The 19,554-nt window shown below is 36.8% G+C and overlaps 2 protein-coding genes across 2 annotated transcripts in view; one reads left to right on the forward strand and one right to left on the reverse strand.

The window, feature by feature from the left end:
• The window catches only part of CDC73 (cell division cycle 73), an 88,034-nt gene that overhangs the window by 64,568 nt on the left and 3,912 nt on the right, over nt 1-19,554 (reverse strand). Inside the window, exons 3-8 of the mRNA XM_081039057.1 lie at nt 18,549-18,618; nt 15,776-15,838; nt 15,641-15,693; nt 12,383-12,471; nt 3,922-4,138; nt 237-335 (exon numbers count right to left, since the gene is read on the reverse strand). Coding sequence (XP_080895183.1) covers nt 237-335; nt 3,922-4,138; nt 12,383-12,471; nt 15,641-15,693; nt 15,776-15,838; nt 18,549-18,618 — 591 coding nt within the window. The remainder of the gene's footprint in view (nt 1-236; nt 336-3,921; nt 4,139-12,382; nt 12,472-15,640; nt 15,694-15,775; nt 15,839-18,548; nt 18,619-19,554) is intronic.
• Nucleotides 13,024-13,506, forward strand: LOC308493291 (large ribosomal subunit protein uL23-like; the record flags this gene model as incomplete). Its single annotated transcript, XM_081039251.1, has 1 exon — nt 13,024-13,506. The coding sequence occupies exon 1, from the start codon at nt 13,036-13,038 to the stop codon at nt 13,504-13,506; it is 471 nt and encodes a 156-aa protein (XP_080895377.1). The 5' UTR covers nt 13,024-13,035.

The following is a 19,554-nucleotide window of genomic DNA, read 5'->3' on the forward strand; positions in this document are numbered from 1 at the left end:
TCCTAATTAACCCCTTTCAGATTTAAGACCCAGGAATGTCTCCAGGTAAGAAGTGCTGCTGAAGCAACTTTTAATGATGAGGAGGGTTTTCACATCCTTCAGCTATACTGAAGCACCAAAAGGTGTAGAATATACTGACTGAAAAACTTTCAGATGAGATGTCTTCAAAATTACAACACTGAAAAACAAGTGTCATTTTCCATAAAATTACTATGTAAGTAGTAAAACATCCTTACCACGGGTGGTGCGTTTGGGGCCGGCCGCTGCTCAGGTGCACGCCCTTCTTCTCTGGCTTTTACAGACTGAAGAATCGCAAATATATTCTTGGAAAAATTCTGAAATATAAATGGATTTTCATTAAGCCTGGTTAGACATTCAAAGACAGTAACTTTACTTAATAGACAATTTCAGATTTTTTCTTCCTCTCAATTCTTCCCTACTATATCATGAGGTATTATTGTTACACACATTAAGTAAAAAATCAACTAACTGCAGGGAAATGGATCCAAAGACCAATGATAAATCCAGTCTTATTCACTTATTTCATTTTACTTAAATTGTACAACTGGCTACAAACTTATTCATATGCTGCATCTATTCAAATTGGAACCAGGAAATAAGTTACATTTAAATAATATATGACAAATTTGTTGTCAAAAGAGGATTCCTAATTCTAAATCAACTACTACAGTCGTGGCCCCGTTATTCATAGGGGACAGGTTCCAAGATCCCAGTGGATTCCTAAAACCTTAAATAGTACCACCAAACCATAATCACTCCTTCAAAATCTGCCACAAATGTGGTGGCGGCCACTTCATCAACAGATGCAGCTTCTCCAGTAATTCTTGTATTTTTCAGTGTAAACCTATTCCTTAATCTGTGGAACCACCCCTTACTTGCAGTAAATAGCTTGGCGTCACTCATTTCAGGGGGTCCCTTGCTGAAGTCTTCCTATAAGCTCAATGATTTCAAGCGCTAATACTTTTTTTAAAACTAGTTTCCAAAATGCACAAAAAGTGATAACAAGAAAGAATGGCAGTATTTTAAGTTTCTGCAAATCTCCTTAATGTCTGGCTTAATATAAGACAGCTGTATTCTCAAATCTACTTTTACATTCAATATTTCTTGTGACATCTTGTTTTGTTCTTATCAGAGCATATGAAAGAAAACTTAGTCTCACACAAGACACTTGAAAAGGATAAGTATTATAATCACTTTCAGATGACTAGATATTCTTTGATATCATACCAAAACTCAATAAGTGACAGTTTCCTAAAGGTTACTGCAATGTGGAAACCACATCCATAAACATTTTGTATTGTTCCTTTAAAATCCACTGGTCTCTTTTGTACATTAAATGGACTTTTTTGTTTACTCACACAATAATTTGCACTGGTCGTCTGGAAAATATTGATCACCGCAGATTTATCAAATATTAACAAATTGTATAATAATACACACTAGCAACAAATTACATTTGTTAGTATCATCATAGACCTCATCAGAAGAGTCTAGAATTAGGAAGCTGTTATGGTCACAGTAGCAAAAAGAAACTTCCCAAAACACTGTCTTACGAAAGCTCACATTTCAATTATTGACAACAAATATTATCGATTGCGTCCCTTGAAAGAAAAGATTTACTTCATTTTCGAAAAAAAAGTCTGCCAAACATGAGTCTAAGTAGCCTAATTAAGCAAATAAAAAATGGTTTTCTTGAAAAAGCAGCTGGGTTGGCACACAACTTAAACAATGGCACAAGTGGTTTTCATGGAGACAGCCCTCGTATTTCGGCGTACAAAAGTGCCGTAGATATTCAGATTTCATCACCCAAAATCCTGGAAAGGTATTATTCAAAAGTCAAGAGTTAATAAAATTAGTTATTTTAAAATTTCACCGCAGACATTATTAGTGAGTGAAGAACCCAATGGATGCTAGTACAGTTGGGTGCCAACGCCCTGGTTCATGCCCAGATGCCAGCAGTGAACCAACCACTACTTTTGTACCAGGAGTGCTAAGATCGAAACAGTGATAGAGGCAAACAAAGTCTTAATCCTATTAAGAGAATTGATAAAAATCAAGTCTCATTACTTTAAAAATAATACAGTATTGTGTGAGAGATACAAACTCTAGAAAAATCAATCAAAATGTCATCACTATTTTTGCGTGGTAGAATTACAGGTGACTTTTGTTGTCCTTTTAGCAAAGTCTTTTTATCGACTTTTCAACACTGGACAATACTAATACATGTTTTAAAATGTGTTCTTAATGGGTTTATAAAATCAGGTTGCTTTATGTGGGAATCTTCAACCTGTTTTTTATTCCAAAAATCCATAAAATAAGAAGGCCCTGATCCCTGAGAGTAATGAAGGTCTGTCTAAAATCTTGGGGCCTTTGGAGTTATGAGTACCCACGAGGTTTTTAGAGTTGAGCAGAGAAAATACCAAAGTAACTTTTTTATTTTTAAAAATGTTAAGACTCACAGAAGCAAACCTAGCTGCCAAACAATTCTTAAATTAACCTATTTTTAAATTATACAGTGGGGCCAACAACACTAAATTAAATTAGAACACTAAATTCTGAAATGATGGTACAATCCTGCCACCTAGAGCTCAATAAAAATTGTTCATCTCAGTTATTTGAAAGCTTAATTGTCAATCTACAAGATGAAGCATATCACCTATGTTTTATTTCATTACTATGAAATTCAGATTTTTCAACAATTATAATAAACACTAGTAGAGCAATGTAAGTCACAATATTCAACTATGAGCCCCATATTAAGCTGTAAAAATGTGTATAAACAGATCACTGTATTGCAAATACAAAAATGGAAGTTAATTCGTTTTCTCAGATATCTCTAGAATTCTGAACTCTAGAGAATGAGTCTTAATCTTGAGCTCAAGTACTTTGTAAAACAAGTCAAAGTACACAAGAAAAATAATTCCTTCCTTCACATACTCTTTTCTAGTAGTTTTGTTCCTAAAATGGCAAGTCAATTTGAGGTCCGAATCCAAAATCTGCAAACAAAGCCTGCCTGCCAAGACCAATGCTGAAGCTCCCTCACATCAATAATTCACACACTTGTACAAACCTCTGACCAAATCCTCACTAGTAACAACTGGGCATCAGTGCAGAATTAACAGGAGAAAACTGGGAGGCGGGGGAGGGAAAGACATGAAAATATGTAAGTGAAACAAATCAATGTAACCTTTTTGGAGATCCACTGAGATACTGACATTTAGAATCTTTCCAGTATTTCAAGTACACATCTCTAGTAGCAAGTTGCTTCTAGGAATTAATCCTTTTGCTATATACAAATAAATGCACAAAGGTGTATGTACAAGGATGCTTTTTAATGCATTATGTGTAATACTGAATAGGAAGGTAGAAAGGAGGAGAAAGGGAAGAAGAGAAAAAAATCCCACAATCCTATAGACCCCACCAAAAAAAAAAAACTGACTCCATTAATAAGGAATAAGTAAATATTGCTACATCTACACAACAGAATATATAAATACAGTAAATGTTTGCTGACTGATTTTCGTTTAAGTTCTCTATTTTGTGGAGAAAAAATATTAATAATATTAACGACCAGAGAGCTTGCCATCAATAATCCCTATTCATTAGGTTTAAACAAAACTCTACACCACAAAAACACTGGACCACTCCTTAGATTTACGAATGAGGTGTGAAGCAAGGGGCTTGCACTTGGATTCAGACGTTTTCATCAGCTTCTTTGGTGACCACCAACCAACCACATGGTAGAATGGAATGGCAAACATGGCCACTTGGAAATCTGCATTATTACCAATCTTTCAGGAATAAACTTGAAACCTCCTGCTACTAGCAAGTGTTAACCAATTGTATAAGCACTCACAGGCTCAGTACACACGCTAACGAGTGAGTGAACACGCAGGTTACCTTTCCCGTGCTCTGTAAGATAGTCGTCCGAGTCCTCCACACTCGCTCTCTGCTGACAATATCTCGGGTCACGTCTACCTCCGCGTCCACAAAACTCCTCTGCTTCAGAGCAGTTATGTCATCGTCTAAGTCAGTCTTGATAGTAGATCTTTTCTTAGCCATAATTTTGGCTTTGATTGCAGCAATTTTTTCCACTGACATTGCTTCAGACAAGGACCTGAAAGCAATTTCCTTTTTAAATTTTCACAAGCAAGGATCTCAAAATATAAATACATTTTGTTACATTAATTAAGTTCCTGGTAAAAATACTTTAAGTGGCAATAATTAAGATTTGCTTCTTATATGTAAAAATGACATGCTTGACATTTTGTGATCATATAAGAGTGTTATAGAGCCCATGTAGAAATATTACTCTACGAGCAAATTAGTAATTTCTTAGAAGAATCAATGCAACAAAAATCTTCACATTTTTTTCATGTCTCCCATCACCCAAGAGTAACACTCATTAATATGGGTTTTTTTCTTTTTATTTTCTGATTCTTTTATTTGCTAATGGTCCAGTCCATGTAAATTCTGCACACGCACACCACCTTGAAGAGGGGAATGAGAATTCATTCCGTAAAGAATTCAAAGCTTACGTTGTCCTTGAAATTTATTTCAAGATTTCAAACCTACGTCATAATGTACAACACATCAAATTTACAGCTGATGGAGGTTTTTATATGCCACATAAACATATATACTCCTTTTTATGTCTGGAAGAGAAAACCATGTTTTGAAGTTTCCTTTTCTTTACTTCATTTCTAAATAACAGGCAAAATAGCAAGGAGACGCTATGCTTTCAGAATAAAAAAAAGACAACACTGAAAGTATAGATTTCATTAAGATGACAATCTTAAGCTTAAGTGTCATTTTTCACAATGTAAAATGAGAAAGAGTTAAAAAGTGTTTGGGTACCTTAACAGTTGACAAAATTATTACTCTAATCACAAGATGACAATCTTGAAATAGGCTTAAACAACATCTGGAAAAAGGATAGGAGTTCCTGCAGGTTCCTAAATATGGTAATATTATACAGTATGCTAGCTTATATTAGGCATGAAGGTGCTTTATAGCAGATGCTCAGTATGTACCTAGTATTTGACTCATTTTATATAATACTGTGCAATTTTCCCTCAAAATCGAAAGCATACAAGCATACCTTGAGCCAAATTCAAATACTTTTCTAAATTATAATGAAATGTGCATTAGGCTTTTACCTCCAGCCAAGATGAAGTAACGGAAACTGGATTAACTCTCCTTTGCAACGACCAGTCAAATGGCATGAAACGGTAGTCTACTAGATACTTGATATCAAACAATGAAAGACAGTGACCTCTAACAAATGAAAACCAAGTAAGGCGAGCCCTGGGTATGCTGCTGTCTCCTGCCTTGCAAGTTTTCAACATGGCGTAAGGAGGAGAACAGGCCAGAGGACCTGAGAAGAGAGCTGCACAGAAGGTCCCCCTTGCATATTCCAGAAGAATGCTGATGAGCACATAACTATGAGGAAACTAAGTAAAGCTGGGTCTAGAATCACCCAAGAGGACAGAGAGAACAATGCCCAGTGCTCACCAGGGAGAAGAACAGCACCTGTGCCAGACAGACAGACCAAAAACCTCACATTCATGGGACATTAGCTACTCAGTATGGTTTTGTCCACTAATGGGTGGGGAACAGAATAATTACCCTAACTGAACACTGTTCAAATAACAAATCTTAAAATCAAGACCCAAAGAAAAAAACTTTCCAAGCAATTTAACTAAGTCCCAAAGTAAAACTAAAAAAAAGTAGAGAAATACAAAAATACCTAGTACTCAAAAAGGTAAAGTGCAAAATGTCTAGTATCCAAAGATTACAAGGCATGTTAAAGGCGCAGAAAAACAGAAGCCAGAATGAGGACAAATATAATGAAAACCAACTGTAAACTGACACAGATGTAGGATTAGCAAACAAAGACATTAAAATAATGATTATTACTCTATTCTGCATGTTCAACAAGTGCAGTAGAGACATGGATTACACATTTAACCAATTTACAGAGATTTAAAAACACACAACTTTGGAGACAACAAATGTACTGCAAATGTAAGTAGAGAAGAAAATATTGACGAACTACAGAAACTACCTGAAACGAAAAGAAAAAAGAATCCAAAAACTACAGAGTCAAAAAAAAAAAAAAGATAAGGATAGAGTATTAAATGAGCTGTTGGACAACTTCAAGGGGAGTTTGAGGAATTGGGAGTCCAGAAAGAGGAAAACAAAATAATTGAAGAAACAACACCAAAAATTTTCCATACTCAATAAAAATTAAGACCCCCAAAATTCCCTCAAAAAGCTCAATAGACCTCAAGCACAAGGACCATGAAGAAAACACCCCCAAGTCAAGTGATAATGGCTCAAAATCAACGATTGAAAAAAAAAAATCTTAAAGTACCCATAGGGAAAAAAGACACATTTCGTAAAAAGAAACAAAAATAAATACAGCAGACTTCTCATAAACAATGCAATTGAGGCTGTGGTATAATACAAGATTTTTAAAGTATTTTTAAAAGAGGTTAGAAAGCTGTATACAGTGAAAAAATTTTCAAAAAAAACCAAAATAAAGACTTTTTCAGAAATAAAGAGTTGAAAGAATTAATCACCAGCAGACCTGAACAAAAATAAATGTTAAGAGGAGTCTTTCAGGCAGAAGGGAAAAAATGGATGGGTGGAGCTAAGCAAAGGAGTGATGAGCCGAGCAAATGGTACCTGTAAATATATAGGACTTTTTCTAATTTAAATGTCTGTAAAAGATAACTGTTTAAACAAGAACGAGAACAACGCACATTGGTGTTTACAATGTATGTGTAGAGAAACGTATGACAATAGTTGCCCAAAGGCCAGCAGGAGAGAAATGTAGGTCTACTACTGTAAGGTCCCGGTACTATACGTGAGGTGGTGCGATACTTGAAGATAGACTGTGAGGATAAACCACGCATACTAGAAACCCTACAGCACACACACGCACAAACCAGTTGTAACTAATAGGCCAACCAAAAGACCAAATGGAGTTACAACAAATATTCATTCAATCTAAAATAAGTCCAAAAAAAGGAGCAAAGAACAGAAGAGACAAACATAAAACAACAGCAAAATGACCAACTGAAACTAACCCCAGGAATAATCACCAGTGTAAAGGTCTAAATAAAAGCACCTACGCTACAAAGGTGCACAGGTTAAAAGCACCTACGCTACAAAGGTGCACAGGTTAAAAGTACCAGGACGTGTTTAAAGGTGAATGAAGTTCTGGAGATGGTTGCACAACGATGTCCAAGTACTTGCCACTATTAAATTGTACACTTAAAAATGGTCAAGATGGCAAATTTTATTTTATGTGTCTTTTACCACAATATTTTTAAGTAAACGTGTGAAAAACATATACTACTAAGCTAACATACGCCAAAAGAAAGCTGAAAGAATGACTACGTCAGCATTAGTATATTGCCAGGGATAAAGAAGGTCATTCCATAATGAGACAAAGATTCATTCATCGAAAGAACATAGTCCCAAACATTTACAACTAACAAGAGCTTCAAAATAGGTAGAACAAAATCTGATAAATCACAAGGAGGCACAAATTCATAGTGGGGGATTTCAATAACCTTATCTCAATTAATTAATAAAACAAGGCAGAAGAAAACTAATACGAGGAAAAAAGACTTGACTGACACGATAGACCAACTTGACCTTACTGACCTTTATAAAACCTCCAAAATAATAGCAAAATACACATCTTCAAGTGCACATAGAACATTTATCAAGACAGATCATATCTGGGGCCAAAAAACAAATTTCAATACATTTCAAAGGATTCAAGTCATACAGAATATAACCATACTTTAGAATAAATTGGATCATCAGTAACAAAAAGATCTCCAGAAAAATCCCCAAATATTTGGAAACGAAATAACTCACTTGCAAACTACAAAGTAATATTGAACTGAACGAAAATGAAAACATGACACATCAAATGAGATATTAAAGCAGTACTTAGAGAGAAATTGATGACTTCAGCTTCAACTGTAAGAAACTATAGAGAAGAGTATATCAAACACAGGGTGAGCAGAAGAAAGCATGACGATCAGAGCAGAAATCAAAGAATCAAAAGATGGGAAAAGAAGACAAAAACCCCAATCTGGTTTTTAGAAGATCAAGAAAATCAATCAATTTTGCCCAAACTAATAAAGAAACTAGCAGAGAAGACACAAATTACGAACATCAAGAATGAAAGAGGAAATTGGAGGATTATTTTGTAGTTTTTTTGTACATTTGCAACAGTGAGCCCCATTTTAAATAAATGAGCCCCCTTTTGAAATATTAAAGAATGAAAAGAGGGAACATCACTACTGATTTTAGACATAATAAAAGGATATTATGAACAACATTATGACAATAAATTTGCCAACTTACATGAAATGGACAAATTCTTTCAAAGAAACACTCCATGAATAGAGACTAGCCTTATAACTGTTAAAGAAATTAAATTTGTAATTAAAAACTTTAGGGGCGGCCAGATGGCTCAGTTGGTTAGAACAGGAGCTCTTAACAACAAGGTTGCCGGTTCAATTCCCACATGGGATGGTGAGCAGAGCCCCCTGCAACTAAGATTGAAAACGGTGACTGGACTTGGAGCTGAGCTGCGCCCTCCACAACTAGATTGAAGGACAATGACTTGGAACTGATGGGCCCTGGAGAACTGTTCCCCAATATTTCCCAATTAAAAAAAAAAATCAGTCTTAAAAAAAGCTTTATCTGAAATAAGCATATAAAAATAACTAAAATAAAACTATAGAACACACGGCTTCATTAACAAATTCTCCCAAATGTTGCAGGAAATAATACAAATTCTAAATAAACTCTTCCAGAAAACTGAAGGAAATATTTTCCAACTCATTCTGAGACCAGAATTATCTTAATATGAATGAAACAAGACAAAGACATGACAAGAAAACTACAGACCTCAGAAACTTAGGTATAAAAATTCTATATAAAGTTTAAAAAATCTGATCCAATAATATGTAAAGATAATAGATGATAGCAGTGGTACGCAGCTTCTGAAATTACTATTACTGATATCCAGCTCTTGGCATTCACACCCACATTTAATCCCCTCTCTGTGGGGGGGGGGGATGTGGAATGCTGTATAAGAGATAGGGTGTCACTAAAGGTTTGGCTATAAAAAAAAACACAACTTCTATCTTGTCTTGTCCTCTTGTTTGCTCACTCTGATGAAGCAAGCTGCTATACTGTGAAACATTCTATGGACAAGAGAGTCCTCTAAATAACAGCTGAGGATCTGAAGTGTGTCTAAGAACCTGCAAGGAACTAAACTCTGTTAACACAACAGGCACATGAGCCCGGAAGCAGGTCCTCCCCCAGTTAGACCTCCATGAGACCCCGGTGCTGCCAACACCTAACACCGCATTCGCTGTGAGAGACTCCGAAGTCGGGAAGCCTCCGAAGTCACCCCAAGACTCAACCCACAGAAACTGTGAGGTCACAAATGTGTGCTGTGGACTTAAGCCACTGCGTTTGGGTTAACTTGTTATGCATCAATAGATAACAACTAAAATAACCAAGTAGAGTTTATCCATGGAACATAAACATTCAAAAAATTAACTTAATTCACCATATTAACAAAAAAAGAAAAACTATATGATTATTTCAACAGAATCAGAAAAAGCATTTGAGCATAGCCAGCATTCCTTTCTGATAAAATCTCAGCAAACTAGAGAATAAAAAGGATATTTCCTCAACCTGTTAGATTATCTACAAAAAAAACCTAAGCTAACTTGCTTATATGGTGAAAGACTGTTTTCCCCTAAAATGACGAACAAGTTCTAATCTCAGTGCTTCTATTCAACTTTGGGTTAGCAAGTCTAGCCAGTGCAATAAGGCGAGAAACAAAAGGCATCCAATTTGGAAAGAAAGAAGTGAAGTTGGACTTTATGTAAACAGGATTGTCTACAGGAAAGACAATAAAACCTACAAGAAAAAGTTACAAAGGCATGATGTAAGGATGCAAAGTCCATACCCTAAAGTCAACTGTATTTCTACAGCAGCAATAAATAATCAAGAATTGAAAATAATAAAAAAAACACAATGGCATCAAAAAGTATGAACTACTTATGAAAACTATCACAAAAAGACATCTAAGCCCAGTACACTGAAAATTATAAAATGTTAAAAGAAACTAAAGAATACCTAAACATTTCTCCATTAATAAAGAAATATACTGTGTTCTTAAGTCAGAGGGTTCAGTATTTTTAAGATGTCAATTCTCCCTAAAACTGGTCTACAGATTCAATGCAATCCTAATCAAAATCCCAGCCAGCTTTTCTGTAGAAACTGACACATTAATTCCAAAACTCATATGGAAATGCAAAGGATCAAAAAATAACAAAACATCCTTGAAACAGAAGAACAGAGTTGGAAAGCTAACACTACCTGATTTCAACTTATTACAGAATCATGTAAACAGTGTGGCATCGGCAAAAAGACAAACAAATCAATGGTATAGAACAGGTCCAGAAACAGACCTACACGTGAAGGAACAACCGGTTTTTCACCCAAGTACAAAAACAATTTATTGGAGAGCAACAGTGCTGAAACAACTGGCTCTCCATATGCACAGTATTGAACTTCAATCCTTATTAAAAAAAGTGCACTTTTATCCATACCACGTATCATATACAACAAGGTTAACTGAAAGTAGATGACACTTAAATGTAAAACCGTCTATAAAACTTCTACAAGAAAATATAAGAGACAATCTTTGTTGACCTTGCCTAAAGATTTTGTACATACACCAAAACACAATTCACACAAAAACACACTGATAAATTAGACTCCATAAAAATTAAAACAGTCAGCTCTTCAAAAAGCAGCTAGGAGAATGGAAAGGTAAGTCGGATTGGGGAAAATATTTGCAAAGCATGTGTCTGAAAAAGGACTTGTATCCACCAGAACTTGTATCCAGAAGAGAACTTGTAACAAACTTTCATTAACTCAGTAATAAAAAAACAATTCAGTAAAAAAATGGATAAAACATGACACTTCACCAGATACAGGATGGCAAATAAGCACATGAAAGGAAGCTTATAACATTTTCATTTTAGAATGGCTAAAATTAAAAAGCCTGGCTATACCAAGTGTTGACAAGGATGTGAAGAAACTAGAACTCTTATACACTGCTGGTAGAAATGCAGAACAGTGCGACCACTTTGAAAAACAGTTTAACAATTTTTCAAAAACTTAAATCTACAATACTTTATGATCTAATCATTGCTCACCTAGGTATTTACTCAAGAGAAATGAAAACATACATCCATGCAAAAAGTTGTACACAGATATTCACAGCTTTAGTTGTAATAACCAAAAACAGCAACAAGCGAAATGTCCATCAACAGGTAACTGGGACAACAAACTGTTACATCCATACAATGGAATAGTCCTCAGCAATAAAAAGGAATGATTTGTTGATACATCCAACAACATGCGTCAATCTCAGAAATATGCAAAATCAAAGAAACCAGACCAAAAATACAGTACATACTACATAATTCCATTTATCTAACTCTAGGGGAAAAAAAAAACTATAGTAACAAGCATGTCACTGTTTGCCAGGGAGGGAAAGGTGTCGTGATAGGTAGAGCATGGAATTATAAAGGTACATACAGGAAATTTGTGGGGGTGACAATAATGTCTTATTGTCTTGATTATGATGATGGTTTCACAGATGCATACATACGTGAAAATTTATCAAATTATACACTTTAAATACTCGCAGTTTATTGTATGTCAATTATCTTTTTAAATCTGCATTAATTTTTTAAGTTAAACTTCCAAAAACATTATATTGTGCCAAAGAAAATTTATGAAGTGCTTCTAATTACAGTAAAAATCAGGGCTCAACAAAGTAAGACCACAGGCCGAAACCTGCCATGTCCATTCATTTACGAACAAAAGCAGTACATGAGTATGGCTGTTTCACTACCACAAAGAGTTGAATAGTTGCAAAAAGACCTATGACCTGCACAAAGCCAAAATATTGAATAAGTGGCACTTTACAGAACAAATTTGCTGACCTCTACTATAAATCAACAAGAGATTAACTTCCCTTACATAAATGAGTGTCTTGGATCATGGAGTAATTTTAAAAAAAGAAAGATCGACATGGTAACAGAATCAAGAAGGTGGCTTTCCAGAAAGCATCATTAGCACAATGGCTTCCACACACACACACATCATGTTTGGAACTTAGGGCACAGAGGCACATAATGAATGCAAGAGGTAAATGCGTAGAACATACTAACATCCCCTTCTCTGTATGTGCTTACATACGCCTAAACCACCTACTTTCTACTAAGTAAAGTCTTACCTAATCTGTTCAGTTTGTACAATCCCTTCTTTGTGGCCCTCCAAGCGAGCAGCCAATCTCTCTTTATCCAGGCGCACACACTCTTCATCCTGAAAACAATCACAGGTTAGCAAATACCTTAAATTTTTATCTAACTTGTAGAACAACAGAAAAAACACTACGTGTAACTTTTCCTTACATAAATTCCTGCCTCTAAAGTTCCAGGCACCACTGACCTTATGTCAGCTTGAAGATTACTTTAGTTACACGAAGACAATAATATGTTGGATAACATAAGAACAGAACTGACCCAAAAACTTCAGTAACTTTATGATTAAGTGGTCTGCCCGTAACATATCATAGCTACCTTTATTCAAAAAGATATCATACAACAAAGAAATTCGTACTCTTCAGCAAAGTTTTTATGAAAAAGCTTCACCAGTCAAAAATTTCACTTGGACCCAGATTTTTCCATCTGTTGCCGAGGCCCTGAATCCACCAGTACAGATCCAAACACTAGAAGGGAAACTTAAAAAAGGGTTCCAAAGCCTGCTCCTCCGAACATCAGGAGTTCCCTACAAAGGGTCCCATGGGCCCCTTTTGTCTGACTTCAACCTTGGTAGCTCAGCTTTTTACCTAATTGGTAAATTAAAACTTCAGCCCTTTTCACGAAGATGGCGCCGAAAGCGAAGAAGGAAGCCCCTGCCCCTCCCAAAGCCGAAGCCAAAGCGAAGGCTTTGAAGGCAAAGAAAGCCGTCCTAAAAGGCGTCCACAGCCACAAAAAAAAGAAGATCCGGACGTCACCCACCTTCCGAAGGCCCAAGACACTGCGGCTCCGGAGGCAGCCTAAATACCCCCGGAAGAGCGCTCCCAGGAGAAACAAGCTTGACCACTATGCTATCATCAAATTCCCCCTAACTACCGAGTCGGCCATGAAGAAGATAGAAGACAACAATACACTTGTGTTCATTGTGGATGTCAAGGCCAACAAGCACCAGATCAAACAGGCTGTGAAGAAGCTCTATGACATTGACGTGGCCAAGGTCAACACCCTGATCAGGCCTGATGGAGAGAAGAAGGCATATGTTCGGCTGGCTCCTGACTACGATGCTTTGGATGTTGCCAACAAAACTGGGATCATCTAAACTGAGTCCAGCTGGCTAATTCTAAATACAAACGTTTTTCACTGTAAAAAAAAAAAAAAACTTCAAGTAAAATTTAGTCTCAAAAGCGTTTGGTTAAAAACAAAACTTACTAACTCTGATCTAGGTTAATCGCCACGTTTGAAAATGAGAACACTGAGGACCAGAGTTAGTGTCTGACTAACGGAGCATGAGCCTGTATAAAAGGCATCATCAGTATACGCGAGATCTGAAAGGATGCTGTGTTTCCATTCATGCTCTAACGTTAATCTATTACGTGTAACTCTCAAAGCACAACATACCGCTGACATGAATGAATACAAGGCTAATAGTTTAGGAAACGCGATGCATGTCTGCCATTTGTAATAAAGGTGCAACACATATTACTCAAGTTCCTGAAGAGGCTGCTGATTTTAAAAACTGCAGCGTAGATTTTAATCAGATGAGAACCCCTACCCTCAAGGTTTCTTTCTCCCTCCTAACATAGTGTCTTGCAGGTTCTCAATATGTATCTGCTGAACTGCAAACGGTTTATGTACCATGGCTGTTGAAATAACTCTAACTCTAAATGCTCTGGAAAGAATTTTATTATTTCTGCTGTTTCCTGCTGATTTTTCAAATTACTGGAATCCTAGCAAATTAACATTTCTGACATGTTCAATGTTTTTCAACAATTAAACTGTGTTCAATAATTAAACTGTGAATTTTATGTTTTTCAAAATAAATGGTATCTTTCAATTCACTTATTTTGTACAGTGAGTTACAATCTCCTTTCACAGAGACAGAGTTGGGGAAATCTCAGTTTTACTGCCCCAGAATGTGTAGCCGGTATAGCGGAATGGCTGGCAGCCAGACTGCCTGGGCTCTACTCCTTGTGAGCCTCACACGTCACTTCTTCTCTCTGAGCGCGTTTGCTGGTGGATGACACGCCCAGTACCGCCAACTTCAGGAGCTTGTGGTGAGGGTTCCATGAGTTCATAGACAGAGAACACGGAATAGCACCTCACACAGAGCAGTAACAGTGAGCTGTCACTGTCACTACCTGAAATACATCGGGCCCATGTCTCAAAGCATGCTAAACACCATTTTAGCATCAAATTTTGTCCATGATTCTAGTGTATGTACTTACCAACCAACCCTGTCCCTTTAACAGCTCCCTTTCTTATCCTTAATTGTGGATGCTTTTCTGTTTATGTAGCAGGCAAATGGTACAACTGTTTGATTTTTATACAAGTGTGAAATGCACAGATTGATGTTTTCTAGCCATGTTAACACTAGTGATGATTATAAGTGTTATTCCTACATAGGGAATTGTTTTATGACCAGTTTGGTCATTTCTCAGATCTTAAGTGTGCCTCTAGTACATAATTCTCCATTTTCAGGGGCTTTTGTATGTAACTAATCTGGGACTTGTTACAAATTTCAATAAATAGTATCATTAAATTCCTAAGGTTTAATTGTCTCATGCAGTATACCAGCTAATCAACAAATTTTATCTCCAAAGGTAACTCTCTCTTTTTGGCTTCTATGTCACATGAACTATCCTTATTCACCAATATTAATATTCCACTTGCTGGCTATAAAATGCTACAAGAAACACGTAACCTGATGAGTCAGTATTTTAAGAAGTAACTGTAATAAGCACTTCATGTTCATAGCTCTTTGGGTGAAGCAAATTTCCACACTATCTTATTCCAGGATTAGGCAAACTACAACCCAAAGGCCAAATCTGGCACGCCATCTGTTTTGTAAAATTTGACTGGAACACAGCCCCACCTGCTCATTCACGTATCGTCTATTCCGCCTGCGCACTACAACAGCAGAATAGTGGACAGAAACTAAATGGCACAAAAAGCCTAAAATATTTACTGTCTGGCTCTTTATAGAAAGTTTTCCAATCCCCGATCTAGTCCAACACTTCTCAATAAGGAAAATAAAGTGCTTTGTCCATCATATAGCTTATATATGACAGATCTTAAACTACAAGAGCTCAGGCTACTTACTAATCATCTATTTACTCTACAACAATTCTTCCAGAAAAAAGTTCCTAGGACAACTATGAGCAAAGAATTCTTATTGCTACACAATCCCAATTTCTGCAACAATATGATTCACCTTTAAACTAGAGTTCCATTACCTCAATTCGTGGTTTCTTTGCTTCTGCTAAAACTTCATCTGCAGCTCGCTTGACTAAAAAAAAACAGAAGTAAATAAATGTATAGTTTTGGGATAGGTTTTTGAAAGTTCAATATAAACATTAAAGAAGACATACCTTGAGTAGATCGCTGAAGACCTATTTCTAGAGGAGCACTTCTGTCTATACTTCCAGACGTGGCTGAAGATTTAAAAAGATGTATGTGAGATTTTTTTGAACACATATATTGGATATTATTACAGGTGAAATGCTCAAGATTTGATATATTACTTTATATACGGTGATTTCCCTAGGTGAAAAGAAAGTTTTAAAGCAGCTTTGTAAATACATTTTATCATAAAAGATTAATGTGCATTTAAAGTCTACTGAGAGGACAGACTATTTTCAACAATTTAGACTACAAATTATTGAGATAATCTGACTGAAATCAACTGGTTACTTCAAAGAACATACTCCAATACACATGCACATGGAATGGTATCAAAACATAAATACATAACCATACGCATGTACATGTATGTGAAGGAAAGGTTATTTTTTAAGTCAGCATTCACTTTAAAATACAACTTTTATTCATAATTCGTTTTAAAATTGTAATTATTTTTTAAAGAATGGTTCAAAATAATGGAAAGATAACAACAGGCTATATCCATCCCATCCACCGAGGTGCCACCACCTTATGTAACTGCTGTTAGTCTCTTACGTATCTTTCTAGTTTCTTTCTGTAGATACAAGAACTACAAAACTATACTTTTATTTTTCCTCCTTTTTTACACAAAGGATAGTTACTAGACACACTTTCCTTTTTATTTCCTAACAATTTATCTCCAACATCCCTCCATATCAGTACATGAAGTCTTTTCTAACTCTTTTTTTATAGCTACATGGGCTTCTATTAATAACTGGGCACTGATTCAGGTAAGCACCTCGTAACCACTGTTCTAAATGATGGGTATTTACAACTGTCTGCCCCCTTAGTTTACCCGCCAGTCGGGGAGACAATCTATAAGTAAACAAATATAGAATTCAGGTCAACATAAGGGACTTGATCAAAGTAAATCAAACGGTGCTATACACGGACAGGCGCATGAGGGAAAGCCATGCTGTCAGCTAAAGAATGGTCAGCTAAGTTCTCTGAGAGACCACCACGTGAGCACAGAGCTGAGTGAGGCGGTAAGAAGTGAGCCACGTACCACTGTAGAGAAACAGAACTGGACACAGGAGTGAAGCCACTGCAAAGGCTCTGAGGGTTAGAACTGTTAAAAGGACCAATTGTACTGGAGTGCTGTGAGCAAAGGAAGGCTGGGAGAGAACGCGGTCAGAGGATGAGAAGCAAGACCATGCAGGTCAGGACAAGGTAGATGAACATCATTCTAAGTGTGATGGAAGCCACAGGTGGGCCCTGGCAGGTGAGCGATACAATACAGTTGACATGCTTTCAAAAGCAGGTCACTAATGGTAGGGGGACACTGAGCTGCAGAAAATAAAGGCTGCAGTGGGGACCTGTGAGAGGGTTACGCAGTAGAGGAAGCCTGGAGCAGGGTGGGCAGAGAATGGTAAGTTGTCAGAATTTTAAAGATGGAAGACGGAATAGATGGGAGCCGTGAGAGAAGAGAAATCAAAGGAGGTTTCTCCAGGGTTTTCGGCCTAAGCAGCTACGTGAATGGGCTTCCATTCACTGAGATGGGAACGCTGATGAATAGATTTGCTGTTTTAGTTTTGTTTCCAGGAGAACGGACGGAGGGTCAGCATTCTGTTTTTCGATATGTTAAATTCCAGATGCCTGTAAAATATCCAAGGGAAGATGCTGAGAGTGAATTCTTCAACCTGGAGCTCAGGAATAAGGCAGCACTGGAGGTAAGGAAGTATGCACAATAAAATGAAAGGTGGACAATGAGTAGAAAGACAACCAAAAGAGCCTGATGCCCCAAATGCCGAGTGAAGAAAAGGCTCTCCAAGAGGGAGCAGTCAATAGAATCAAGTGCTGCTAAGAAGTCAAATAGGCCGTGGATAAGAGACCCAAGGGCACGCAGTCCTCAAGCCAGCGTTGACCCCACCGGGGTGATTTTTGTGAGATGTGAGGAAGAAAGCCAGACTGGAGGAGTCAAGAGAGAAGCAGAGGTAAAGAAGAAGCAGTGATACCATGCAACCCTTGCAAAGAACTCTGCAATAAAAAGAAGACAAATGGAGCAGTAGACAGTAGGAATGTGGGGTCACAATATTTTCTTTAATAAGAGGTCTTACTGTATGTATTCTAAAGGGAATGATGTGGAAGAAAAAAGATGATGCAAGAGAAAATCAACAATTTTCCCAGGCAAAGTCTTTGAAAGTGTGAAAGGAGATGGACCCACTCACAAGGAAGGGGTGACTGGCCTTAGGAGCAAACGCTGTGCATTCACTCTAACAGGAAAGAAAGGAGACGACATGGACACAGCTGCAGGCACGTCCAGTTTTCAGTGGGGACACAGATTCTCTTCCCATTGCTTATTTCATAGAAAACACACACACACACACACACACACACTTTCCACTTAAGAACGAGAGCAATTTCAGGATTCAAAGCAAGAGAAAACTCTCCATGGCTGATTTTGAAGATGGAGGAAGACACATAACAAGGAATGCGGGCAACTTTTAGTTGCTGAGGGCAACCCCCATTCCACAGCCAGCAAGAAAATGGAGACAATACTACAACTCCAAGCAGCTGAGCTTGCCAACAACCGGAAGGAACTTCGAAGAGGACTCCAACATATCGATTTCAACCTGTGACGCTCTGAACAGAGAACCCAGTTATGCCATGGTGGACTTCTGACCCACCAAAACTATGAGATAACAAATTCTGTTGCTTTAAGCCTTAAGAAAAAAGAGCGAGGGCAATTTAAAAATGACTCACATGCTTCACCATTGAGATATCCAAGTAGATCTTTTCGGTCAGGTCTTCTAACCACAGGAATATTTTCTGTCTGAAATAAAAATTTTAAATTAGATATCAAACCAAAAACAATTATAGACACTTGGTAAAGATAAACATCATGTAATGTCTGAATTTTAGTCCAACATATCTTCATAACATTTAGAACTTTATTTTTAGGAAATTACTAGGCTAAAAGAACCTAATAAAAATCTTTAAAAGTACTAAGCATGTTAATTTTTGGTATCAGAAATGAAACAATGACCATTTCCCTCTTCAAAATATCAATTTGAGTCTGTTTTGTTCCCTTCGCTTACTCTACCTACTTAGTTTTTAATTTTACTCATGATGGTTTGCGTTATTTGGGGCAAGTATCTTTTTAGTCTCATTGCTTGCTAATTTTATGCAATGTTTCCAAAGTGCTTTCTTTTATCACATCTAAACCAGACTTCCTCAAAATATACTTGCACTCTTTCAAATAAACCAGCTTAGCCACTAAAACTAAACTTTTATCATTAACAATAGGTATGTGTTGACTGGCATGGGGGAAATTTTAGATTATGCAGGGAAATGTTAATGGTGGTTGTATACTTTCTACATTGCATATTTCTTTTTGATCCTCAAGTGTGTATACATTCTGTAAGAAGATTAAAAAATTAAACCTGGAGAAATGTAAACACTTTGGTAAAACAGATAATTTTCCTTTAAGTTCCTACATGAGCAATTTGTAGAGGTGAGCAAAACAAATAGAACTGTATACTTTAGGCACCAAGTTATCTCTGGGCTATGAATGCAACAAATCCTGCAATTACAATTGTCCGTATCATTTTGATAATGTAAACAAACAACAGAGTACAGGAAAAACTAGTGGCTGCAGGATGACATAGTGCAAATACTTTCGGGCAGTCTCCATAAGCCAACAATGAAGTAACCAGAACCCTTAGCACCCTAGCTGATGACTTTATGTTGACTACTGAGTTGATTTCAC

The sequence above is a fragment of the Rhinolophus hipposideros genome (genome assembly GCF_964194185.1).
Source record: "Rhinolophus hipposideros genome assembly, chromosome: 26".
In the NCBI taxonomy this organism is placed as follows: Eukaryota; Metazoa; Chordata; class Mammalia; order Chiroptera; family Rhinolophidae; genus Rhinolophus; species Rhinolophus hipposideros.